The 24,855-nt window shown below is 40.5% G+C and overlaps 1 protein-coding gene across 1 annotated transcript; it reads right to left on the reverse strand.

Annotated features, from left to right (window-relative positions):
* Positions 1-143: 143 nt before the first annotated feature.
* dpp9.L (dipeptidyl-peptidase 9 L homeolog) lies at positions 144-21,359 on the reverse strand. The gene is given in 19 exon segments (NM_001091877.1): positions 144-894; positions 3,339-3,450; positions 3,536-3,678; positions 3,766-3,918; positions 4,068-4,214; positions 4,438-4,583; positions 5,476-5,602; positions 7,257-7,409; positions 7,520-7,602; positions 7,766-7,925; positions 9,939-10,116; positions 16,329-16,429; positions 16,521-16,582; positions 18,856-18,984; positions 19,071-19,181; positions 19,259-19,427; positions 19,650-19,823; positions 20,364-20,476; positions 21,012-21,359. Coding segments are annotated over 19 exon segments (2,544 nt in total). The 5' UTR covers positions 21,202-21,359; the 3' UTR covers positions 144-801.
* Between the last annotated feature and the right edge of the window lie 3,496 nt (positions 21,360-24,855).

The following is a 24,855-nucleotide window of genomic DNA, read 5'->3' on the forward strand; positions in this document are numbered from 1 at the left end:
AAGTACACACACTAGTACACAGGGAGGCTGAGGAAGTTAGGCTGGAGACCTGAAGTACTCTGTTATAAAGGACACATGATTCTGCAAATCAGTGGCAAATGCAGTACAGAAGGGGGAAAAGGGTCTAAGTAAAACTAGAGGAGGAGCATGGCGTCTGGCATTTATTATATCTTGCGCACAGAGCTCACAAGTGCAGCGAACCTATGTAAGTTAGATAGGGAGAAAAGGAAACATGGCACAATGGTTATATTTATCAAAGAGTGAAATCTGAGATCACAACAGTCCACTAGAGTGAAATACCACCTATCTCCATTAATTTCTATGGGATTTTTTAAAAAGAATATTTATCAATGGGTGAAAGTTCACCCTTTGATAAATACGCCTTTAAAAATGCCATAGAAATGAATGGAGAGGGGCGGTATTTCACTCTAGCAGACTGGCGATCTGTAACTTCACTCTTTGGTAAATATACCCCATTGAGAGAAAAAAAAAAATCATTCTGTGTAGTTAGAGAATGCTGGATTAAAAAGTTCCCAACTGAAACAGAGTCATTATTCCAAATTAATTTAGATGTTGAACTGAAGACTTCATCATTGGTGATCAGTGTTACGCTCCAATCCATCTCACACCAACCACCATTCAGCAGTAATTGTTGCAACGCTAGTTACAAAAACACATTCCAAAAGTTCCACTATTTTGAGCTTTTCTCCTTTTTCTTCCTTCTCTTGTAGCTAGCCTTCCATTTCTGCATTTTTCCATTTAAGGAAGTATTTGCTTATTTCCTTCACTAATTATGTTCCCTCATAAATGTTCTTGTAAGAAGTGCAGTAAGGTGATTTCATAATGTTCTCCGGACTCAGGGCATCGAATACTGTGCCTTTCATTGGGGTAAATCTGTTTCAAAGACAATTTACAGTAAAAAAAATGTATTAGGAAACAAATTGACACCCTTAAGAAAAAAATATACTTAAATGTGCATCCTCTCACTGTGCAGATTGAGGATTACTGGGGAGTTAGCAATACAAGGTGTATTTCCCTATACATAAGAATTCTCCAGTCAAAAAGCTATCCTGTATGGCAGTGCTGTCCAACTTCTGTGGTACAGAGGGCCAGAATTTTGGAGGGTCGATAATGGAAGCCAGTGTTGACCTCTCCCTGTTTTTAATCCACACCCACTTTAAACCACACCCATGTTACCACAAGACCATGTCCACATTAATGGTGGTAAAACACCAAAAAAACAAATGTTTGATACTCACTGCAGGGATATCACTCATATGTGAAAAAGTTTAGGAGAAGGACAGTCGTTTAGCACTTAGGGGTGCCAAATGTTAGGCCACACCCAGGGAACATAGGGTGGGCAGAGTAGAGCACACACAGGGAGCATAGGGAAGACAGAACAGAGCAGGAGACATGGAAACCTATCAGGTCCAATCTATGTACTACATACAGTGTCAGTGCTGGTGCCCCTCCAACAGTTTGTGTGAACTGGTAAACAATGTGGGCAGTTTCAGTCTGGGTCTCAGGTGTGAACAGTACAGGCCTTTAGGGGTGTATACAATAGAGGTGTCACAAGTGTGAACAATGCAGGGGAGATTACATGTGTGAACAATACAGAGTATTACAGTCTGAATTTGAGGTTTAAACAATTCAGGGGCCAGTTAATCTCTGTAGTGATACCTTTCAACGCTTACATATGGTTAGCAGACCCAGCAGGCAAACTTTCATGTGGGGGGGGGGCACACAAGGGGCCGCCAATTGGACAGCCCTGCTGTATAGGATTCTCTCTAACCTGTCTTCTTGCTAGCTGAAAAGATTGGAACATTAAGAATTATGTGTGCTTTTCACAGTCATGTAACTTGTTCTCTGATAAACTTCAGTCACTCCAACTGCTGCACTACAAGTTGGAGGGATATCACCCCTCCAGCAGCAGAACAATGAGAAGGTAACGAGAGAATAATAGCCTGACACCAACTTTGCAAAAAATTTTCCCATGCCCCACCTAGTGGTACATATGGGAACAGCACTCCACAGAAAAAAAACATACAGCAAATCTAAGTTATCAAGATAGCAGTTCCATCATGAAGTTCTGGCTCTTTCTAAAAGTACATGACCAGGCACAATCACCTGATAGCTGCTTACACACATTACAAATAAAAAAAAAATGTATTGCTTCAAGAATTACATATTAACTGTTGAATGAATTACTTGCAATGTATGCAGTGTAATTTAGGAATAAAAACTATACCATAAAAAGGTGCCACATTTGTTTTAAGGTGTGCTCATGTCTAGGACAATAGAGTATCTCTTTTGTCTTTATTTTGCTTCCTTGGACATTGTTAATAAGTGGCCATTTCAAGCTATTTCACCATCATCACTAATAAAGACATATATAGATGGCCTATAGGTACCTGCCCTATTCAAATTTACCTAAGCGTAAGTGTGGTAATGAAGTTTCACTGGGCAGAAATTAACGCTAGAGAAAGGTCGCTATAAAATGGTAACGCTGAAGAATTTTTTGCTGACGCCAAGATGTAACTTCGTATTTTGATGAATAAGCATATGCGCTGCAAATTAACGGCTGACAAAGTTGCACAAAGTGTTGCAGAGCCTTCAGAGCCGAAAATTCGCCCTTTAGTAAATTTCCCCTTTGGATTTGCTGGATGTGAGTTTTTGAGTGCTGTTCTCATATCTACCACTAGGGCCATGGTAACATTTTAGCAAAGTTGGTGTCAGGCAGTTTCGTTACCTTCTCATTGTTCTGCTGCTGGGTGGTGAAACCCCTCCAATTTGCAGTGCAGCAGTTGGGAGTGACAAAGTTTATTAGTCTGATTATATAGCACAAGTCACATGACTGAGGGCACCTGGGAAACTAACATGCCTAGCCCCATGTCCAATTTCAAAATTAAATTAAAAAAAATAAAATACGTTGCTCTTTCTAAAAACGTATTTCAATGCAGAATTCTGTTGGAAGAGCACTAATAACTGGTCAGTTTTCTAAAAATCATGTTTTCCAATGACGAAATCCCTTTAATCTTTCTAAATAACCACTGTCCACTGAACAAGCATTCATAAGTTCTTACAATCTGTTGTTTACCTAGTTTTCTGAAGTCATATGGTAACTCAAGGTTAGAATTCAGTACAATTTACAACAAAGCAATGCGAATATTGCAAAAACATAAAAATTCTAGATTTGGTGTATCCCTAAATTTTCTTTGCTATGTAGTTATTAATAAAATAACAGAAATTATAATAAGAATAAAAATAGAATAAAAATACATTTGTAACAACTTTATCAATCTGCTATGTTTAATAAAATCTGCCATCCCCCTCGGTACCTGAAGTTGATAAGGTTTCCCTGCTCGAATCAGTTGAGACAATAAGAAATTAGTATGGAAAAAGTGCACATTCTCATCCAGAAATCCATGAAGGATCAGCAGACGATAAGGCCTGGAGAGAAAGTGTAGAATAACAGAACATAATAAATGACCATGTGAAAGAGCTGTACTGAGCTAACAGTGGACTATTTACATACTCATTTGGAAGTTTGTCCACTTGAAGTGCAGCAGATCCAGCTTCATATCCCATCTGGTTAGTCTCTGGAGTTTCCATGTAACGTTCTGTGTATCCAGTATCGTATGCCATCCATAATGTAACTGGTGCACCAGCAATAGCAACCTAAATTTTGTGAATGTGAAATACCAAAGTATTAATCCATCCATTACTTTGTCTTTACAGTTCTCACTAACTCTGTAAATTCCTCACCTTGAAAACTTCAGGCCTCTGGATGATCCCCATAAGAGATAGGAAACCCCCATATGACCATCCATGTATTGACACCCTATCCAGATCCACAAAACCAAACCGTTCTGCCACAAAATGTAAGCCTTCAACTTGGTCCTGAATCTCTACCTGACCCTGCAGACCACAAAGGAATGATTTCAGATAATAAGAAAATACAGTGGTCAGTTTGTTACGGATACCCATGCTCTCAACCAAAAAAAATATTTCATTAATCAAGATATGAGTGGGTGAGAGAGGAATACATTAATAAAATCTGCACTCGCCATTTTGTTCTTAAGTGCCCCCTCAAAGGCAAGTCCCCTGTGGCAGGACCCCCGTCCATCTATTACAACAACTGCATATCCAAGGTGGGCTAAAGTGTTTAGACGCAGATATTTCATTCCTTTAAACGAGTTGTTCACTAACTGTACCTAAGGGAACAAAATGATTAGTTGTTAGAAAAACATGCATGGCACATTGAAACAATAAGAACTAGTGTATGGGTGGCAACATTCAGTAAATACTATTTATTTATTTCTTGGTGCATTAAAGCCTACATTTGGAATGGTAAAGAGAACATACCACAATTGCGGTTTATCTGTAGGATATGTAGAAACCAGCACTTTTGTTACTTTTCATGTAGTTAATCCTTACCTGAGGTCCTCCATATACAAACAGTACAGTGGGGTGTTTGGTTCCTGGGACCAGGTTGTGAGGTTTATAAACCATTCCATAAAGTTTCACTTGACTAGACGCCTGGAAGTGGAAGATCTCAGGAGGTACATAATATGGAGGGCACCCTGTGATGGAGAGTGTAAAAAATAGTTGATGAAAAATGAATATCAATAGTGAAAGGGATGAAGCCAGAGCACAAGAATGCACGTTTAAAGAGAGAATTCGAAATTTGAGAACAGTTTCGAGCAAGATCATGGGGTGAAAGGTTAACACAAACTTGCCATTTGAAAGCCAAGGAGAGGAAAGAGTTGAGAGGAAAACTTTCCATACTGTATTATGATGAACATGAAAAATGTGGGCGTGGGAAGTCAGCGGAGCCATCTTCCGGCGCATCGGTATTCTTTGGGTCTTCTTCCCTTCGGCAATTTCCGTCACTTTTGGCGCATGCACAGTTGAAGACTGCTTCAACTGTGCATGCGACAATACAGTGCTCACTTTACGAAGAATACAGAAGCGCAGAGGATGTCACCCGTGAGCTCCGCTAGGCAGATTCTACATGTGCAGTATTTCTAGAGGGGACACAATTCTGGGGTAACACTGTGCAAGGGGGAGGCAGGGAGGGGGGGGACAGTGGGGACTTTTGGCCATGGTGGGTTTAGTTCTCCTTTAACGGCAAAACAATTGTACTGATTTTTAATACCTGTATGTTGACAGAATATAAAAGGTTGTTATCTAGGGATGCCCCAAATCCAGCATTCAATTGAGATTTGGCCAAATCTGAGCCTTTACCAGCACGACTCAGAGTTGGTCGAATCCAACAGCCTGGTCGAACCAAATCGAAAACCTATAAAAATTAGAAAAAATTTACTTTCTGACCACACACTGGCTATTTCCGCCTGCAGTGATTTGTTTCAGTATTTGGAAAGATCCAAAAAGAAGGATTGGGAAACAGACCTAATCCAGAATCAAAGGATATGGTGCATCCCTATTCTAAAGACACACAACTTTATCTCTTACTTGCAGCCTCCATCACACTAGCCCAAAACTGTGGGTGCTGGTACAGTGGGTTCCCATTGAGTCGATAAAGGTGTACGCAGGGGGGGCAGGACACACTGCTGTACTGACTAACAAACATATCGAAGTTCTGTGAATGAAAAAGTCAGATGCAATCTTCTATACAAATGGGTAACATTTTATTTTTTTGCATGGTATCACAATTCCTGCCTTTGATGTTGGGGTTGTGTTTAAAGTACCAGCAACACTAAAAACATTTTTAAACATAAGCCTACTCTAAACTGCTCTAATAAAAGATAACTTTTTCCACTGATTCACCTATAAATACCTATTTTAAACATCTGCTGAAACAAACTAATGAAAATGGCATGAAAAGAATACATAAATGTACATTCCAGATGCTACTTGACATTTCTGATTTTGAAGCTGTACCACAACGCTATGCTGTATAAAGTCCAACTGCCATATTAATCCTCTGAGGTAATCGGATCAGCCCCTGGATCAATTTTGTACTAAGAGCTTATTTCAGTAACTTTATATATTCTTAGCGTTCACCTCAATCATGGGTTTGCCTAATTTGTTCCATTAAAGGAACAGTTCTGTGTGAAAATAAAAACTGGGTAAATAGATAGCCTGTGCAAAATAAAAAATGTTTCTAATATAGTTAGCCAAAAATGTAATCTATACAGACTGGAGTGACTGGATGTGTAACATAACAGAACATTACTTCCTGCTTTTCAACTCTCTAACTCCGAGCTAGTCAGCGACTTGAAGGGGGACCACATGGTACATTTCTGTTCATTAAGTTTGCAATTGATCCTCAGCATTCAGCTCAGATTCAAAAGCAACAGATATGACCCATGTGCCCTCCCCTCAAGTTACTGATTGGTTACTGCCTGGTAACCAGTCAGTGTAAACCAAGAGAGCTGAAAAACAGGAAGTAGTGTTCTGGCTATTATGTTACACATCCAGTCTCTCCAGCCTTTACACATTACATTTTTGGCTAACTATATTAGAAACATGGCCCCAAAGCTATTTTATTAAATATAATGGACCAAATGCAGACCCCTATGTCGGAACCCCTACTCCAAGTAGAGAATATGCCATTGATAACCACGGCCTGTACATTTTAGCCAATTTTCTATTCAAGCATGGTATGGAAATTTTCACTTTGAGTAAAGACTGGCCAAATTGGGGATGTTCATGCTGGAGAAAAGGCGCTTAAGGGGTGATATGATAACTACTGTATGTATAAATATATAAGGGGATCATATAATAATATCTTTAATGCTTTATTTACCAGTAGGTCTTTCCAGCTGACGCGAGGTCACCTATTAGAAGAAAAGAGGTTCCGCCTAAATATTCGGAAGGGATTTTTTTTACAGTGAAAGCTGTAAAGATGTGGAATTCTCTCCCTGAATCAGTCGTACAGGCTGATACATTAGATTGCTTTAAAAAGGGGTTGGATGGATTTTTAGCAAGTGAAGGAATACAGGGTTATGGAAGATAGCTCATAGTACAAGTTGATCCAGGGACTAGTCCGATTGCCATTTGGGAGTAAGGAAGGATTTTTTTCCCCCTCTGAGGCAAATTGGAGAGGTTTCAGATGGGGTTTTTTTTGCCTTCCTCTGGATCAACTAGCAGTTAAAAGGTTGAACTTGATGGATGTGTGCCATTTTTCAACCTAACTTACTATTACTACTACTAAGTAGGTAAAGTTTGCCAGTTGCCAGAACCAGAAATAAATAGACTAAAAACATCCAAAACACAGTGCTTTTACTCACTGGGCTCATGGTGCAGCTGTGTGAATATCCCCGCTCAGTCAATCTCACCACCTCTCCAGGGTGTTGATAACTTGTAACATATAGATGATGCTCCAATGGAGTGTCCTTTGTACCTTGAAAATAAACTAGTTGCATTGCCTCATTTACCCAGACCTTTTGGAATAAAAGTTTAAATGTAAGAAAACCCACAGGTTAAAATAGAAAGCTTAACATTATACAAATTATAATTTGCCTGTACAAATTAATTATACACAGCTGCTTACCTTAGCTCCATGACGACACAGAACTTCCCACTCTCCACTGGTTAGGGCCACCTCTTGGTTTATTTGGCATTTAAACATATCCACTAAAAGCAATACAGCAGGGTTTATAACAAGGCAGATAAGAGGAAATTTTTAAAAGACAAGTTGGTAGAAAAAGAAGAAAACCTCGATCATAGAATAAATTATAGGTAAAATTACCCTAAATTAGCATGAAAACTCAAAGTAGTAATAAAAAAGCATAAAGACCTGTGCATGGGATGGTCATTTGTGACCATTCTCGGTTTTCATTTTGCAACAGAGATGTCATCAGATAGAGATGGCAGAATTCAGTCTGACTCTCAATGCTGCAAATGAATCGAATTTCATTCTCCTTTTCCTGTCTTAGCAGATGGACGACATCATGAACCTGAAAAAGAACAAAATATTGAAATAAAAAAAAAACTAAAAAAACAAATAAGGAAGAAGTACCAGAGACTGGAGAGAAGTTTTCAAAAAAGTTAACATATGCTGACTTTTTGTATCTTCTGGATCTTTAAAGGGTGGTTCACCTTCAAACAACTAGTTATTTTCAGATAGATCACCAGAAATAATGACTTTTTCCAATGACTTTCTATTTTCTATGTGTGACGTTTTTCTAATATTGAAGGGTCTTCTGAAGCAGCTCTGGGAGGGGTCGCCGATCCTGTAAACTGTTCTAAATTGATACATTTAGTTGATACATTTCTTATCTTTGTCTCTGCTGAGCAGAATCTCTGGGTTTCATTACAGGCAGCTGTTAGAATTGATACAAATGTTGCTAATACTCTAGAGATGCTGCTGAGAAATGTATCAACTAAATGTTGCAAAATTGTAACAGTTCAGAGTCTGCGCCTGAATTACTGAGCTGCCAGACTCAAACACCAGACACAGGAACATTCAACTTTAGACTTAGATGTAGGAAAAACAGTAAAAAATAAATAATGGCAAGTAATTGGAAAAAGTCTTTATTTCTGGGAAACAATCTAAAAACAACTGAATTGAAAAAAGTGTTTGGAAGGTGAACAACCCCTTTAACACAAAAGGACAAATAGAAAACACTCCTTACAGGAAAGATGCAGACTGTAATACAATGGTGAGTGCTAGTAATGCTAAAACACTGTGGAATGAGTCACATGAGAGATAGGGTAAATAGAAAAGAGAAGATTAAACTTAAAGGGCATGTAAAGTCTAAAATAGAATAAGGTTAGAAATGCTGTATTTTGTATACTAAATATAATCATAAAGTTACTGCACCACAAGCCTAATCAAACAAATAATTTATGTTTTCAAAGTTGGCTACAGGGGGGTCACCATCTTGTAACTTTGTTAAACATCTTTGCAAGACCAAGACTGTGCACAAGCTCAGTGTGGTCTGGGCTGCTTAGGGATCGTCATAAACAAAGCTGCTTGAGTTCTGCATGGCTGGGAAGTAAGGTGGGGGCTCCCCCTGCTGTTCATAAGTATGATTTTTTCCCTGCTCAGCAGTTAGGGACCATCTGACAATTCCTATCCACAGCAGTAAATGAAGGGAGAATTTCACTGCATATAGTCAGGTTTCTTATAAAAACAGTACACATTTTTTAATTAAAGTATATTGGAGATAGGTTTCTTTTTCATTAAAGAAAGTAAAAATGGGATTTTATTTTTTTGCCTTTACATGCCCTTTAAGATCTCAGCACACAGGAGATCGTAGAAGTAGCAATTTTCAATTACATAAATAGAGCTGACTCAACAAAATGATGAATTTATTATATATGAATTATATATTTCAAGGGACTAATATGAAACCTTTTTTTCCCTCAGATAGGAGGTAAAACTCAGCACAGCATCAATCTGTCGCAGAGTAATTTACAAATGCTACCTAAATTCACAATACTTTATTTTAAAACAAGAACACAAGTAAATGTTTTTTTTAGAAAAAAACTATGTAACTAACACACCCATAAGGTACAAATAATGGTATTTCCTATGACAACTTATTTTAAACAGACATTATACACCCCATTTCAACATAGGCATAACGTATGTTCAGCACGGGCCCTATTCATTCAGCTGTTTAAAATGTGTATACCATCCCTTTAAGCTTGTATATACGCCTAAATGCTTGTCCCATATCCCCAATGGCTCGATGTGAACAGGGAACTATGCTTTATACTTTAGTAAATATTTAGCCTAGAATGGGCTTTGAAGAATTTTGGACACAATTGTCCCTCTACTCATTGTTGGCTCTAATGATACACATCAAAGTGGGATGTGTCTACGGCCTCATATATGTCAAAAGTAATTTTTACATTTGCAGCAGTTTCTAATCATCTCTCCTGATATTTCCTCTTGATACTGGTTAACATTAATCAGTATGTTTTCTTTAATATTAAAAATAATAATTTAACAATTTCCTTACATTGACCCATACGTCGCTCTTTTCTTCATAGATGACATATGGCTGGATATGTTGAGGCACCTTCTTTACATATTGTATTCGTTGCTCTTCATCTTCACACACTGGGATGAATAGTTCAGGGGGAAGTAAAACTAACTGCAGGAGGCACTGTGGACGATCCAAAAGCATGGCCCATGCACTGCAGAAGAGAGATGGGTAAATATATGAAGAGAGAAAATGCACTTGGGAACAAAGCACAAAAGGCTACACATTAGGAATATTTTCATGAGCATACAAATAATACATCTGTGATATCTGGTAAAAAAAAATCAAAGAGGGCCAACGCTTTATAGTACATAGGCACTGTAAACCCAAGAGGGCTGTGCCAATCTATAGTTCCCAAGAAGCCTAAGTTTAATAGCACACATAGTGGGTTTTTTTTTCCACAGAACCAAACCACCAGAAATTTTTTTTTCCTCAAGACAAGTTTATTAGGGAACACATATACATACAATCAGCATTTCCTTGTACACAAGAGTTGCAGAGAATAAAGTACATAGCCATATGGACATAAGGTAAAGTAATCAGCCGACATTTGCTTTTGCCAATAACATCATTACATTGTTTGGGATTTAGAGTCCCTTCCGCTATCAGCACATTATTGTAGTGTCTAGCCATAACTGCCAGCTTCCCCATCTTTCAAGGATATGACCATTTCTGGTAAGTATAATATTTTCTTTGTTACAGACAGAGGTAACTGCCTGGTGCCAGTTGTTAATAGCGGGTGGTGAGCTGCTTTTCCAGTTAAGTGTGATTTGTCGCCTAGCCTGGAACAAGGCCCTGGATACTAATTGCCTATGTTCTCTCTGTGAGTATTCCTCAATGCCTATGCCCAGGAGACATAGACCCGGATCCAACGGCAGATTGGTGCCTATTATCTTGGACAGATGTGCTAGGATCTCTTCCCAGTACTTCTGCAGTTGAGAGCATTGCCACATAGTGTGCAGCACAGTGGATTGCTGGGATACACATCTTAGGCACGTGTGCAAGACACTAGGGTACATTTTATTCAGCTTTTCTCTGGTATAGTAAGCTCTGTGTAACATATACAGTTGCAGTAGGTATATGAGATGATATGGGCCTCAACCCAATGACTATCAGTTAAGTAGTTCAGGTCCCTTTCCCACGCCTCCCTTCTCTTAACTGGGTTATTCCTGATTAGTGAGTCCTGTATTTTCTTGTATACTTCAGAGAGGAGTCCTTTCTAGTTTGTTTTTTGTATATTTCAAAGAGGAGTCCTTTCTGGTTTGGTTTTTGGAGGGTTACTAAGAGCAGAGAGGTGGCTATCCTAATAGGTTTTGCCTGAGCAGGACCCTTCCAATTTGCTGGTAAGTTAATCATTGAGTATTAGGTATTTTGAATTGGGTTCTTATTTCGGCAAATGTTTTTGGGGAATTATTTGCCCATATATCTGCTATGCTCTTTATTCCTTTGCTTTGCCAGCACTTTGCATTGCCCCACAAAGGTGTCCGAGGGTCAAACTGCTCAAAGGCTATCATGTACCTTTCCCAGGGCCCTCCCCTGCGTCCGCAGGATAGGGTTCTACATTCAATCACACCCTAATATTGCGCCCCCATGGAAAATTAGTTGTACTGGTTGCTTTCTGTAGCAGTGGATAGTGGTTTGGTTGCTGAATAGTGACCAAATTGGTTGGTTGGGCAGCCAGAAAATAGTGTAGCATGTCGGGTAAGGCCATCCCTCCTTAATCACTTGGTCTAGTGAGGGTCTGTAAACTTAATCTGGGTCTAGATTTCCCCCAGATAAAATTCCTTAGCAGCTTATTTATAGATTCAAAGATTTTTGCAGGCACCCAGACGGGGGGGGGGGGTGCCATAATGGGTACAGGATCTTGGGCATGGCTAGCATTTTAATTAGTTGTATCCGCCCAACTGGGGTGGGTGCTCCCACACTTTTATTTTTTCCTATCAGCCATTTTACATGTTTGTCAATGTTATTACTCTGGTTATCTCTATTCCTAAGTATGTAAATTTCTCAACTATGGGCATTACTTCATTTCCCTCTTGACTGTCATTTCCCAGGGGATCAATCGGGAATAAAACTGATTTTGTAAGGCCAGAAAGTTCACCAAACAGGTTAGTTATCTCCAGGAGGTGTAGTAAAGAGGGTCCCCTGTCCCCTAAGTATACCAGAGTGTCATCAGCATATAATTGTATTTTTTCCTCTAGGTTTTGGATTTTGAACCCAGCTATGCCATCTGATTGCCGAATAGCCTGAGCAAAGGGTTTGATAGCTACGACAAAAAGCAAAGGGGACATGGGACACCCCTGCCTGGTCCCTCTTTCTAGGGAGAACAACGCCATCAACCTAGAATTACCCCTAAGTGAGGCTTGGGGGGGAGTGATATAACAGTTTAACCAGGCCTTGGAAACTTGGGCCTATCCCAAAGTTAGCAAGCACTTTCCAAAGATAGGGCCACTCAACTGTGTCGGAGGCTTTTGCTATGTTCAGAGCAGCTATGTCCCTCTGACCTGTATTTTCATGTTCAGTGGTTAGATTTACGAACAGCCTTCTGGTGTTAAGTACTACAGTTTTCCCTGGGATGAAACCAGTCTGGTCTGGATTGACTATCATGGTAACAACTTTGCCAAGCCTTTTTGTCAGTATTTTGGCGAGGATTTTAACATCAGCCATCAGGAGAGATACGGGTCTGTAGGATTCACATAGCATTTGATCTTACCTGTTTTTGGGATCAGGGCAATCACCGCTTCATACATCGACCCAGGCAGCTTTCCCTGCTCTAGAGCAGCATTAAAAGTTGCCCAAAGATGGGGGGACAGGGGTGTGACATGCCTCTTGTATACCTCAATCGGTATCCCATCCGCTCCTGGGGCCTTGCCATTGGGGGAAGGACTCGATTGCCTAAATCACTTTCTCTTTGGTGATGTTGCCATCCAAATATTCTCTATATTGGGAGGGCACCTTGGAGTATCTAACACAGCTAGTAAAGTATCTATCTCTGCTAGGGGCTTCATTAGTTTTGAGGAGTACAGGTCAGTATAGAATTGAACCAGTGTGCGGTTGATTCCCTCAGTTACAATGGGGCCCAAATGGTCTTTTAGAGCCGTTATAGTCGGTGGGGTGGAATGCTGTTTTGAGAGATGAGCTAGCATTTTACCTGCTCTTTCCCCTTGTTCATATATTTGTGTTTTGTGTCATGTACTGGTTGAATTCCTGCTGTTTGAGCTTAAGGGCTGAGAGGTTTTCCTCAGTGGGTTGTAAGGCCGCTTGTTGCTCGGCGGCAACTACTTTGTTCTCTATGTTACTTTGTCTCTTGTAACTTGGTTTCTTAAATGTGGCAATCTATGCCCCCAGCTGCCCTCTGAGATACGCCTTGAAGGCTTCCTATACTGCTAGGGTATCTGCTGACCTGTTTTTAAATTCAAGAACTCTTGAATTGCAGCTTCCAGTGTGGTTTCATTGCCATACAATATTTAACCAAACGGGGTACAAAGACCATCTAGGGGCCTGTCTCGTACTATGGAGCTGAAATCGTTAGCTCTAGCGGAGAGTGGTCAGAGATCCCCCAGGGAGGTACTGCACTGCTTTAACTAGTGGCATCAAAGGTCTGTCAACCATGGCATAGTCGATTCTAGATAGGGAGGAATGGGATTGCGAGAAGCAAGAATATTGTATGTTGTTTGGGTGAAGGTACCTCCAACTTTCCACCAGCCCTAACCCATCCAGTAGTTGCTGTAAATCCCTCACTTTGTATGCCGCCCTTTGCCCTGGTTTAACCATTTGTCCAGGTCAGCATTGAGCAATGTATTGAAGTCACCCATTGCAATTGTATTTGTTTGGGGGTTTTGGGCCATGAACTGTGCTAGCGCTACTAGGCATTCCCTTTTGTACGAGGGGGGGATATAAATATTTGCCAGAATTAACTCCTTATTGTTAATGTGGCAGTGCACAATGATATACCTTCCATTGATATCTGATTTTATTGCACTCAGCACAAACGAAACTGCTCTGTGTATTAACAGTGCTACGCTGGCTGACTAGTTAGAGTAGGTGGAATGGTATGCCCACCCTATACAAGGCTTTTTAAGAACCATTCCCCCTGTTAAGTAGGTTTCTTGGAGAAATGCTATTTTAACCTGGTTTTGTTTGAGATGGTCCAGAACCAGGCTTCTTTTAATAGGGCAGTTAAGGCCCCTAACATTCCAGCTGGTTAGTCTGGTATCCATTTTACCTCTGCTGTGGTATTACAGTTGCATGCATACATATTAGTCTCTCTGTCTGACTTCAACTTGAGCATTAACATTTGTAAACAATACCCAACAATTCCCACCTTGCGGCCCCTCCCTTTCTACCCCATCCCCAACTAGGGGCAGAATAATTCCCCAAAAACAACTCGGTGCGTGCGGTTGTGGCCTTTAAACCTGGCCCATTACACAGACCGTGAACAGTTATAGTATGCATAGTCAAGCTTATACCGCCTCCTCCCTCTGGCCCACTGCTGTGAACCCTCCCGACCGCACAGCTTTTATGCTACTAGAGAAAGTTTAAGGATATTATTGTGGAGCGAGTATTTACCAACCAGTCATAAAGTATAACAAAAAAGGAACTGCAAGTCAGTCCAGTATCCACTGTTGGTTAACGTCCAAGGGCCTCCTGACGACCAGTGCTTACAGGAACATTATGGGTGTCAAGCCAGTTATTAGCCTCTTGAGGCACAGTGAAGTATGAGGCCCCATTCTGGATGATCCTCAGGGGGGCCGGATAGAGCATAGCGTAAATCATCTTCGCCGCTCTTAGCCCCTTCTTTCCCTCGATAAACTTTGCTCGTTGATGCTGGACCTCAGCGGAGTAATCGGCATATATGGAGATCATTGCTGCTTGGAATGTCAGGGTGTCTTGCTTTCGTGCCATTGCAAGAATGGCGTCTCTGTTGCATGCATTTAGCAGCCTGGCTATAAATGGCCGCGATGGACCACCGGGTGGTCCAGGCCGTGGCGGGATCCTGTGGGCCCTTTCTACAGCGAAGGTCTGAGATAGGTTGGTTGGCCCTTTCGAACTTAGCCACCAGCCATTCCTCAATAAAGTACTCCGGCTTGTCTCCTTCAACTTTTTCAGGGAAGACCACAAAGCAGAGGTTGTTGCAACGGAGTCTATTTTTGAGGTCATCAATCTTTGCGATGCTGTAGGCTGCTAGTCGGTGTGTCTCCGTTATGCACTCTGGCAATGGTGCGAATGTATCCTATATGTTGCTTACTCGTTGCTCTACTGCGGTCGTCCGCTCCCTTAGCTTCTGTAGATCTTGCTTTATGATCAGAGGTCTAGCTTTTTTTCATCAGCCTTGGTATTGATGAGGGTAGTGCAGGTGTCTTTAGACTCTCTAATCTCCTGTAATATCTCCTGCAGTGTAGGTTCTGCCATAGGCTGCAACATGGGAGAGAAGGCTCCTTGCCGAGACATGAGTGCCATCTTGCTTGTCCTCACGGGACTACTTCTCAAGTCTGCTGGCTGTCATTGAGACCCTTTTCTGGGCTCGAGTCTGCCCCATTAGTATCCTCTGGGGTAACTGCTGCCAGTCTGGTTCTTCCAAGGCCGTTTTGGAAGGTTTAGCTTGGTCTTAGATCAGAATAATGCCTACCCAGAGAGAGGAGCCACGCGTCTGTTCACATCAAGCGACAAGCCACGCCCCAACCACCAGAAATTGTAAGTATCTTCCCTATTATAATCAGGCAATTATATAAAATGGCAAGAAATTTGACAGCTCATTGAATATAGCTTCTTCTAAGAAACACACTAATATCACAATGCCATGGAATCAGAATTCAGGTACAGGTGACAGGGAAAATTTAAGTTGAAAATCTACGAAAAAAGAAAAACGAAGAACGGCCTAAAGGAATACAGTAAAAAAGGAGTTGGGGTAATTAAAGGGGTTGTTCACCTTTGAATTAACTTTTAGTGTGATGTAGAGTGATATTATGAGATAATTTGCAATTGGGTTTCTTTTTTATGTGTTTTTTTTTTTTGTTATATAGCTTTTTATTCAGCAGCTCTCCAGTTTGCAATTTTAGCAATGTGGTTGCAACCATGCATTGATTTGAAGAGATTAGATATAAATAATAAGTATTAAAAAATAGCAATAACAATAAATGTGTGGTCTTGTGGAAAAAAGACCAATTGAAAAGTTGCTTAGAATTAGCCATTGTAGAACATACTAAAAGTTAACTTAACAGTGAACTGGCCCTAAGGCACATGTGACTCAGAAATGAGAATCGGAAGACAGACTCTGTGCTGTAAGGATGTAAAAGGAAAATTTCTAGCTGATGTAATGAAATGGCTTTGTGTTTCAGATTAATAGTGAAGCATAGGCTCACTCACAATTTTCCATCCTGTGACCATCCAGCTCTCACAATATATTCTGCTGAGGGGAAGAGAGAATGGAATGGAAGAACCAATTCCTTATCCTGAGCAGCAACAATCTGTGTAAAAACAGCAATATTGAGCCACAAAAATAATTTCTCTCCATATTACAATTTACTTCCAAAAGCACAATGGTTTCATCTAACTCACCTCACCATCATTGTTGGTTGTTATTTCTGATAGTTTCAGTGTAATTTTGGGATTCTTGCTTCCTGTTAAGTCAGAGGAAAGCAGGCAAATAGCACAGAAAAAGGTAAATCACAACCATCTTACAATTTACATCTGAACATGCATATTCTTGTGATCTGATGCTGCTGTAAACTTGCAAGCTCAACCAACTAGCCCCTTCTCTGAAGTGTTAGTTGTCTTTTTTGTCTTATATAGTGTATTTACAATGTCTCACATTCAGTTACACACTGTAGCTACATAATGTGAGCACAGTATTATTTCAACTAATGTATTTTTATTTCTATATGTATTCACAAAAACATATTGTTGTTGTCTATTATTTCTATATGTATTGTTGTCTTGCACTGTAATCTTAACTAAGTGTGCGCAGAAGTCATCATATTGTTTGCTTTTACAAGCATATAATGTCCACAAACATGAAATATATACCCATGTAAACCTTTTCTTAACATATAATCTGTGTTAAATGAATTATGCCTGTCCTTTTAATTGAAAAAAAATCGATATATTTTTTTGGGGTTATAAAGCACAAATTTACACACAAACTTCTGCCTATGGATTACCCTGTGGTGGTTTTCGATTCATTACACCCAACACACACATGAATAGCAAAGCCTATTCATTCCAGTGGATGCTAAACTGACAGCATAGTGCTGAATAGCCAAATGCAGGTAAGATGATGCATGTTTTATTGTGCCTACATTTAGCATTTCAACACAGCCTTACATGTCCAGCCTCCAACCCATCTTAAGAGTCCTGTGAGATGATTTTTGTGCCCGCTTAAACAAGTGTTTGTAAAAATAAACATTATGAGCTCTGTATAAACAATACCCTCTCTTGACCCAGCTGCAGCCTGTACCTACATATAGGGGGTTATTTATTAAAGGTCGAGTTGTTTCCTACCCGAAAAATGTGCGTTTTTGAGGGTATTTTTCAGGTAAAACTCGAATTTTCGGGTTCAAAAAAAATACTAATTTTTCAAGATTTTTTATATCCTGAAGCTGGAAATAGCTTGAATACGAAAATACTCCAGCTAAAACCTGTTAAGGTCATGTAGAGGTCCCTTGAACCATCTAAAGATGTTTGTAGCCTTCATGATGTTTTTTTCTGTGGGTTTCACTTGAAAACTCGATTAATTAGAAGAAGTTTTTTTTTGCCGTAAACTTGATCAGTTTCAGTTTTTCACCCCAAATTCACTGATTCGAGTTTTTCCTGATCAAGTTTTTTTATAAATTGTTATCTTGCTGCTCTAGGATCATATGTTCATTTTTAACCAGGGCAATATCTGCCTGGAGTTTATCTGTTTCTTACTAAAGACTTGCAAGTTAACATACCTGAGTAAACAGCTCTATAAGCTCTCTGTTTGTTTAGGATAGCAGCTGCCATATTTGCTTGGTGTGACTTCCTGACTGAGTCTCTCCCTGCTCACTCATAACTCTGGGCTCAGATTACAGCAGGGAGGGGGAAAGGGAGGGGAGAGAAGCAAACTGAGCAGGCTCAAGCCCTGCCTTGGAGCTTTATGCTGAAAATAGGAAGTCTGATACAGAAGCCCATGTATACATAATAGAAAGAAAGACATGCTGTGTTTCTTTTAACAGAGGACTCAGAGCAGCATTACTTTGAGGGTTTAATAGTGTATTTATATATACCTTCGTCATGAAGCTTACTTAATTTTAACTTTTCCTTCTCTTATAAGCCTTAAGAAAACAAATCTAAAGTTAAGGACAAGGGAAAGTTAATTCACTGGAGGGTGCCAATATTAAGTGTATTTTTTCCTAGGTCGGGCTCCTTTTTGTAAAAATATGCACTGCTCCTATAGCATATGCACTGCCTTCTATTTCATTGTTATTTAAACATCCTACCTGTATTTCCCTGGGTTCCCTGGGAAATAAGACTTAGACTTGCATTTGCACAGTATGGTATTCTGATTTTAGTATACTGCTCATGCACAAGTCTATGCAAGGGATCCCTCAGAAGGGATGGCAATACTACTATAGAAAGATCCCTGGGGCAGAGCAATCATATACTGAAGAGGAGCACTGGATAGTGGTTTAATTTACTTGAGGGTGCCTAACACACTGACGCACATTTTATAAAATCCATCCTTAGCTTATTACATACGCCGTTACACATACATGAAGGTTAACTTCCCCACTGCACCTATGGAGATTTTTGCAGCTATCTCATCCAAGGGGACTGAATTTCATCCACCAGGGACATTAGTCCTCCCCCATCTCACCAATAGCGACGTTAGCCGTCCCTACTCATCTCATGTGAGTGGTCCACCCCACCTCACCCGTGCGAGGGTATCTGTATGCATCAGTCTTCCTCTCTTCCAGTGCTGGTGATGGGACATGTATTATTTCCACATCTGACTCATCTACTTCCTCATACAGGATACGAAGCACAGAAAATCCTCCTGGGACTATGGAGAAAGAAAATGACATATACTTAACTGAAAACATCAGCAACAAGAAAAGCAATCACTTTTATATACATACTTCCACTTACGGTCTACTACAGTTGGACTCCACCAATATCCAGTGAACCTGTCAAATTCCTCTTGAATAACAAACGTGGCCACGCCAGCAGAGCAAGGATCATCCATCACAGTGTGCAGGCCTATAGGGATCAATTAAAGTAAGGTCACTGTTGAAGACGTTTACATGATATGAAATGTCAATGGAAAATGTTTTTACCTTTGTGACAGTAGGTTAGCCTCTTTTCTTCCATGGTGTGGATATTTTCTATCCACAAATCATTGTTATTAATGAATGAGATAAAATCTGGGTTTGCAGGACAGATCTTAGCATCCATTCGTGGTCCATCACACAACGTTTTTATTTCTATTGGTTTTACAGGTGAAGCCTATGGCAGAATTAAAAAAAAAATATATAGTCTCAATAATTATTTCATTATTTTGTGCCTGAAACGATCCTGCATAAATAATTGCCCACACGTCAGGCTTTCCCATAAAACTGCTTTTCAACCTCCTGATACTTAAAAAAATACAACTGATATTATTCTATTTACCTATGAATACCATCTACCCAACGGAAGGAACTGTCTTTAAGTTTTAAATGATCTTACCGAAAAACTAATGCTACCGCCATCCCTGCAATAGTACAAGCTGTTGTTTGCTGGAAACAAGAAGAAGCCAGTCTTGCTATGAAAGTCATAAGATGTAATACCAAAGCCCCCCAGTCGTTTGCGTTCTCTGAGTAACTCTTCTTCCCTAGAGTAGACTCCATGATGAGGTGTTGCCTAGGCAAGTGAAAACAATGAAAAAGTATATGACTCCACTTGTATTGAGGAAATGTATGTATAAAGTTGTTAAAATACCATAGTAGGACATTAGAGATCAAGTAAGTGCAATGCGGAAAGTGCAATTTTGCACATAGTTCACTATGTTTTTAACCAAAATGCATCACTTTTCTCTCCAAAAAGATTGCAGATGCAAGGGCGCTGACATTTTTCTGTGTTTGGATGCTGTTTTCCAGTTCTTAATGTCAAAATGATGGCTGCACCCAATTCTGTAGGTGCAGTTCTACTTCGTGTATTAGTGCTGGCCATGGTTCCCCAGTATCAATTTATGCACTTGTCAGAGATTTGGAACAGGAGGCAGGATGGGCGCACCATCACTAACTGCAATTATAAGTTCAAGAAGCAGCTTTGGGCACAAATACCTTTAATAAATGGGATTAATTTGTGCAACAACTTCTTCCATCATAGCCCAAATGCAAACACGCTTATGGTTGTAAATGAGCCCTGGTATCCACATACATAAATTTGTCTAGGTCTCACCTGAAAGTTTTCCAAAAGTTGCTTCCAGGACAGAAGTAGAGTTGTCTCTTTGCGTACCTGCCGGGGAATTTCAGAATACAGAAGTGTGTTCTCTCTAGTCCCATATGGCATACCTGGTTATTTAAGAAGATGTTACTGATTTGTATATAAAAAACATAACTCACTGGCTATTTGTATGTGTCTTTAGTAAGAAAACCTGTGCTGGATTAGTGTGTGACAGCCCATATGTGCAAGTGATGACTGTGGCACCCAGGGGTGCTTCGCCAATGAGGTTCTTAATGTCAAAATGATGGCTGCACCCAATGCCTCAGGCGGCATCGCCCCACTAGGTACCAGGGGCGGCAAAAATGCTGCTCCTGGTACTTTAAGAGCGAATTTCCGGGGGAGGGGGGGCAGCAGCAACTGCTGTTGCCTCAGGCGGCGGAGGGGCCAGGATCGCCCCTGGTGGCACCAGTACACAAGGCTTTGTCCCTTGCCATCCTATGCTATTAGAATAACTACAGTCACAATGCCTGCTCAGATGGCAACAATTTACAGACATTCTTAACTCATGAATAATGTACGAGAAGTGTGTTATTTTTTATGAATACCGTATAAAAGTTTAGTACATGTCCAAGATAATTTGCAGATCATAAAAAATGTTTTCACCTAAGAAGTACAGTCGGTGTGAGTGTGTCCCACTGTCCTCTTTCCGTGACTGGAAGTGGTAGTCATGTGGAGCTTTGTTAACCATGATCCCTGAGTATTTGCGGCTCCCATGAATTATGTCTCGGAGACCTTCCCAGGAACGTCTTTCCACCTTAAAGTGGGAAGCGACTCTTCCTTCTGCATCTCCCATATGACCAGATAGCGATTCCACAGACATCAGAGACTCACTCGACAGGCAGGTCACTCAGTCTGGGGCAAGTTGATGTCCTGGTGCGAAAAGAAGCACCGGATAATGAATTCCCGTAGAGATAACTAGAGCGGAAACTACTGTTGCTAATAGAAGATTTGCATGCCTTGAGGTTAAATTGCAAGCATGTATCTTCCTCATACACATATATGATAAAAATGAGTATCTGCGCGTGTGCGCGCATGCGCATTGACCTCATGTGAAGGGGTCAAATACACCGTGATAAAGCCGATGCGCATGCTCCAATAGTAACGTCATCGTACCGCGATTCGCGTTTAGTTTTAGAAGGCGGTATCAAAAGGTGGACAAAGATTGGAGACCGTCATGAATCTTGTTCCGCGGAATTTCCTCTCATTTATCATTGGCTTCCAGTCCCAACCAGCGTAACCAGTGGTAGATCCCGCCGCTTTCGCTGGGTGGTTGGCCAAGGGAAATCAGCTCATGTAGAATACGCCCCCTCACCATGGCAACATAATGTAGTCTGGACTGGAGTACTTACTGGTGTTTTCCCCATTTTGGAAAGTGTACTATAGGTCCTTAGCTTTCTTATATTGTATCAGAAAGGCCTGTGTTTGATTATGGCTTCTTGCTCACATTCGTCTATATTTATATATCTCTATTAAATATTTTTTTTAATATAATGTTATATACTCATTCATATATTACTCACAGATGCTCACATAGGCCACTCCTAAGGCTAGGCCTTACTACTTAAATAGTTAGAGGCCAAATCTGGCCAGTATCTTTGTGGCACTCAGCTCTATGAGTGGGAGTGAAGTGAAGTCAGTACCTAGTGCACCATTAGGGCACTATGGTGAATTTAAGGAAGAGAAACAATGCAAACCAGTGGACGCACAACTGCTCCGTCGTGGACACCATGAATGTTATGCTAATGCTGGCACTCGGGCATGCAGCTTGTTTGCAAAAATGTAATATGCCATTCCTATGGGAGTATTACTTGTGAGATGACATATTGCTCATTCGTTGAGGTAGTGGAACATTTAGATAAATGTATATCTATTTCTTTTGGACCCCAACATGGGAAGCTTGCCCAAGTGGAAATGGTGATTAGTATTCTCTCACTTGCTAAAAAGCCATCCAACCCCTTCTTAAAGCTATCTGATTTATCAGCCTGTATGACTGATTCAGGGAGAGAATTCTGCATCTTCACAGCTCTCACTGTAAAAAATCCCTTCCGGATATTTACGCGGAACTTCCTTTCTTCTAATCGGAATGGATGGCCTTGCATCAGCTAAAGACCTACTGATGAATTAAATATTAGAGAGAATATTTTATGATCCCCTTATATATTTATACTTACTGTAGTTATCATATCACTACTTAAGCAACTCTTTTCCAACGTGAGCATTCCCAACTTGGCCGGTCTTCATAGCTAAGATTTTCTTTACCTTTTACCAGTTTAGTTACCCATCACTGTACCCTCTCTAATTCAATAATGAGTACCAGAGACCAAAAAAGTAAGGCATATTCTAGATGGGGCTTTACCAGTGCTCTATACAGTGGAAGAATGACCCCCTACTCCAGTGAATAAATGTCCCTTTAATATAAGACCTCATTTGTCCTTGATGCTGCTGACTGGCATTGCTTGCTACAGCCAAGTTTATTATCTACAAGGACTCCAAGGTCCATTTCCATTATGGATTTGCCTAGTGCATTAAAGGAGAAAAAAAACCCTTATTAAAAAAAAAAACCCTACCATCCACCTACATAGACCGCCCTCCCTCCTCCCCCCCCAGCCTAGCTGCTACCCCGGGCAAATGCCCCTAACTTTTACTTATCCCTCGTGCAGATTCAGGGATTAGAGTTCATGGCAGCCATCTTCCGGGTCTTTGGTAATCTGAGAATGAGGCAGATCAGCGCATGCACAGTTGGAGCAACTTCCCAGAGTTTACGACAACTGCGCATGTGCTGAAATGGACAGAAATTTCCAAAGCACTGGAAGAAGACATGAATACCCGGAAGATGGCTGCTGTGAACTCTGATCCCTGAATCTGCACCGAGGGGTAAGTAAAAAGTTAGGCGAATTTGCTTTGGGTAGCAGCTAGGCTGGGGGCAGTGGCGTAACTAGACCCCTAAGGGCCCCGGTACAGAAATTTACAACTGGGCCCCCCTTAAGGTATTGTTCACCTATGAGTTAACTTTTAGTATGTTGTGTAGAGAGTGATATTCTGAGAGAATTTTCAATTGGTTTTCAGTTTTTATTATTTGTGTTTTTTTGAGTTATTTAGCTTTTTAGTCAGCAGTCTGGTTGCTAAGGTCTAAATTCCCCTAGCAACCATGCACTGATTTGAATAAGAGACTGAAATATGAATAGAAGAGAATCTAAATGCATAAATGAGTCATTAAAAAGTAGCAACAATAAATTGGAGGAGAGAGGAAAATCATTTAAAAACAATAAAAAATAAATAATGAAGACCGGTTGAAAAGTTGCTTAGAAATTAGCCATTATATAACATACTAAAAGTTAATGTAACAGTTACATGTAAAAAGGACATGTAAAATTGAGGTGTCACTGTATTATAATGACATATGGGATAGTGTACCCCTACTGTAAATGATAAGAATAGTAGAAGTCACTGAGGGGTTGTTCTGTGACCATATAAAGACACAAGGCTACAGGCTGAGTTATACAGGGAACTCTGAGTATCACTCATGTATTATAAGGGATAATTAACCCCCTACTGTAAATGATAAGGATATTAGAAGTCACTGAGGGGTTGTTCTGTGACCATATAAAGACACAAGGCTGCAGGCTGAGTTATACAGGGAACTCTGAGTATCACTAATGTATTATAAGGCATAATGTACCCCCTACTGTAAATGATAAGGATATTAGAAGTCACTGAGGGGTTGTTCTGTGACCATATAAAGGCACAAGGCTGCAGGCAGAGTTATACATGGAACTCTGGGTATCACTCATGTATTATAAGGTACCCCCTACTGTAAATGATAAGGATATTAGAAGTCACTGAGGGGTTGTTCTTTGACCATATAAAGGCACAAGGCTGCAGGCTCAGGCTGAGTTATACAGGGAAATCTGAGTATCACTCATGTATTATAAGGGATAATGTACCCCCCTACTGTAAATGATAAGGATATTAGTAGTCACTGAGGGGTTCTGTGACCATGTAAAGGCACAAGGCTGCAGGCTGAGTTATAACAGTGCAGTAACAGTGCAAAATGGAATTTATCCATTTATTTTATTTTATTTTTTTTATTTTTAGCAAACATGAAGTTTTTGTTAACAATCTTAGCACAATAGAAAGCCCAGGTTAATAGGCCAGAGTTAATACCTGTGCCACCATGATGCAGAAAGGGATTCACAATTGGAGGCTTCAGTTCAGACAAGTCAAGGGCAGCCTTCAAGTTGATGTGCCACCAGGGAGATGTGCCACAGATGCCACTGCCAAGCTCTGCTCGTTCGCCACAGCTTGATTGTACACTGACTGACCCTGCCTGGCCCCTGCAGCCTTACACCAAGAGAGCTTTACTCATAGAAGTGCGCATGCAGGTCTGCCTCCTGCCTGAAAACGTAGGATTTACGTGCAGGCCAACCGGTAGCTGCAAAGGATAAGG

Source organism: Xenopus laevis, chromosome 1L (genome assembly GCF_017654675.1).
Source record: "Xenopus laevis strain J_2021 chromosome 1L, Xenopus_laevis_v10.1, whole genome shotgun sequence".
In the NCBI taxonomy this organism is placed as follows: Eukaryota; Metazoa; Chordata; class Amphibia; order Anura; family Pipidae; genus Xenopus; species Xenopus laevis.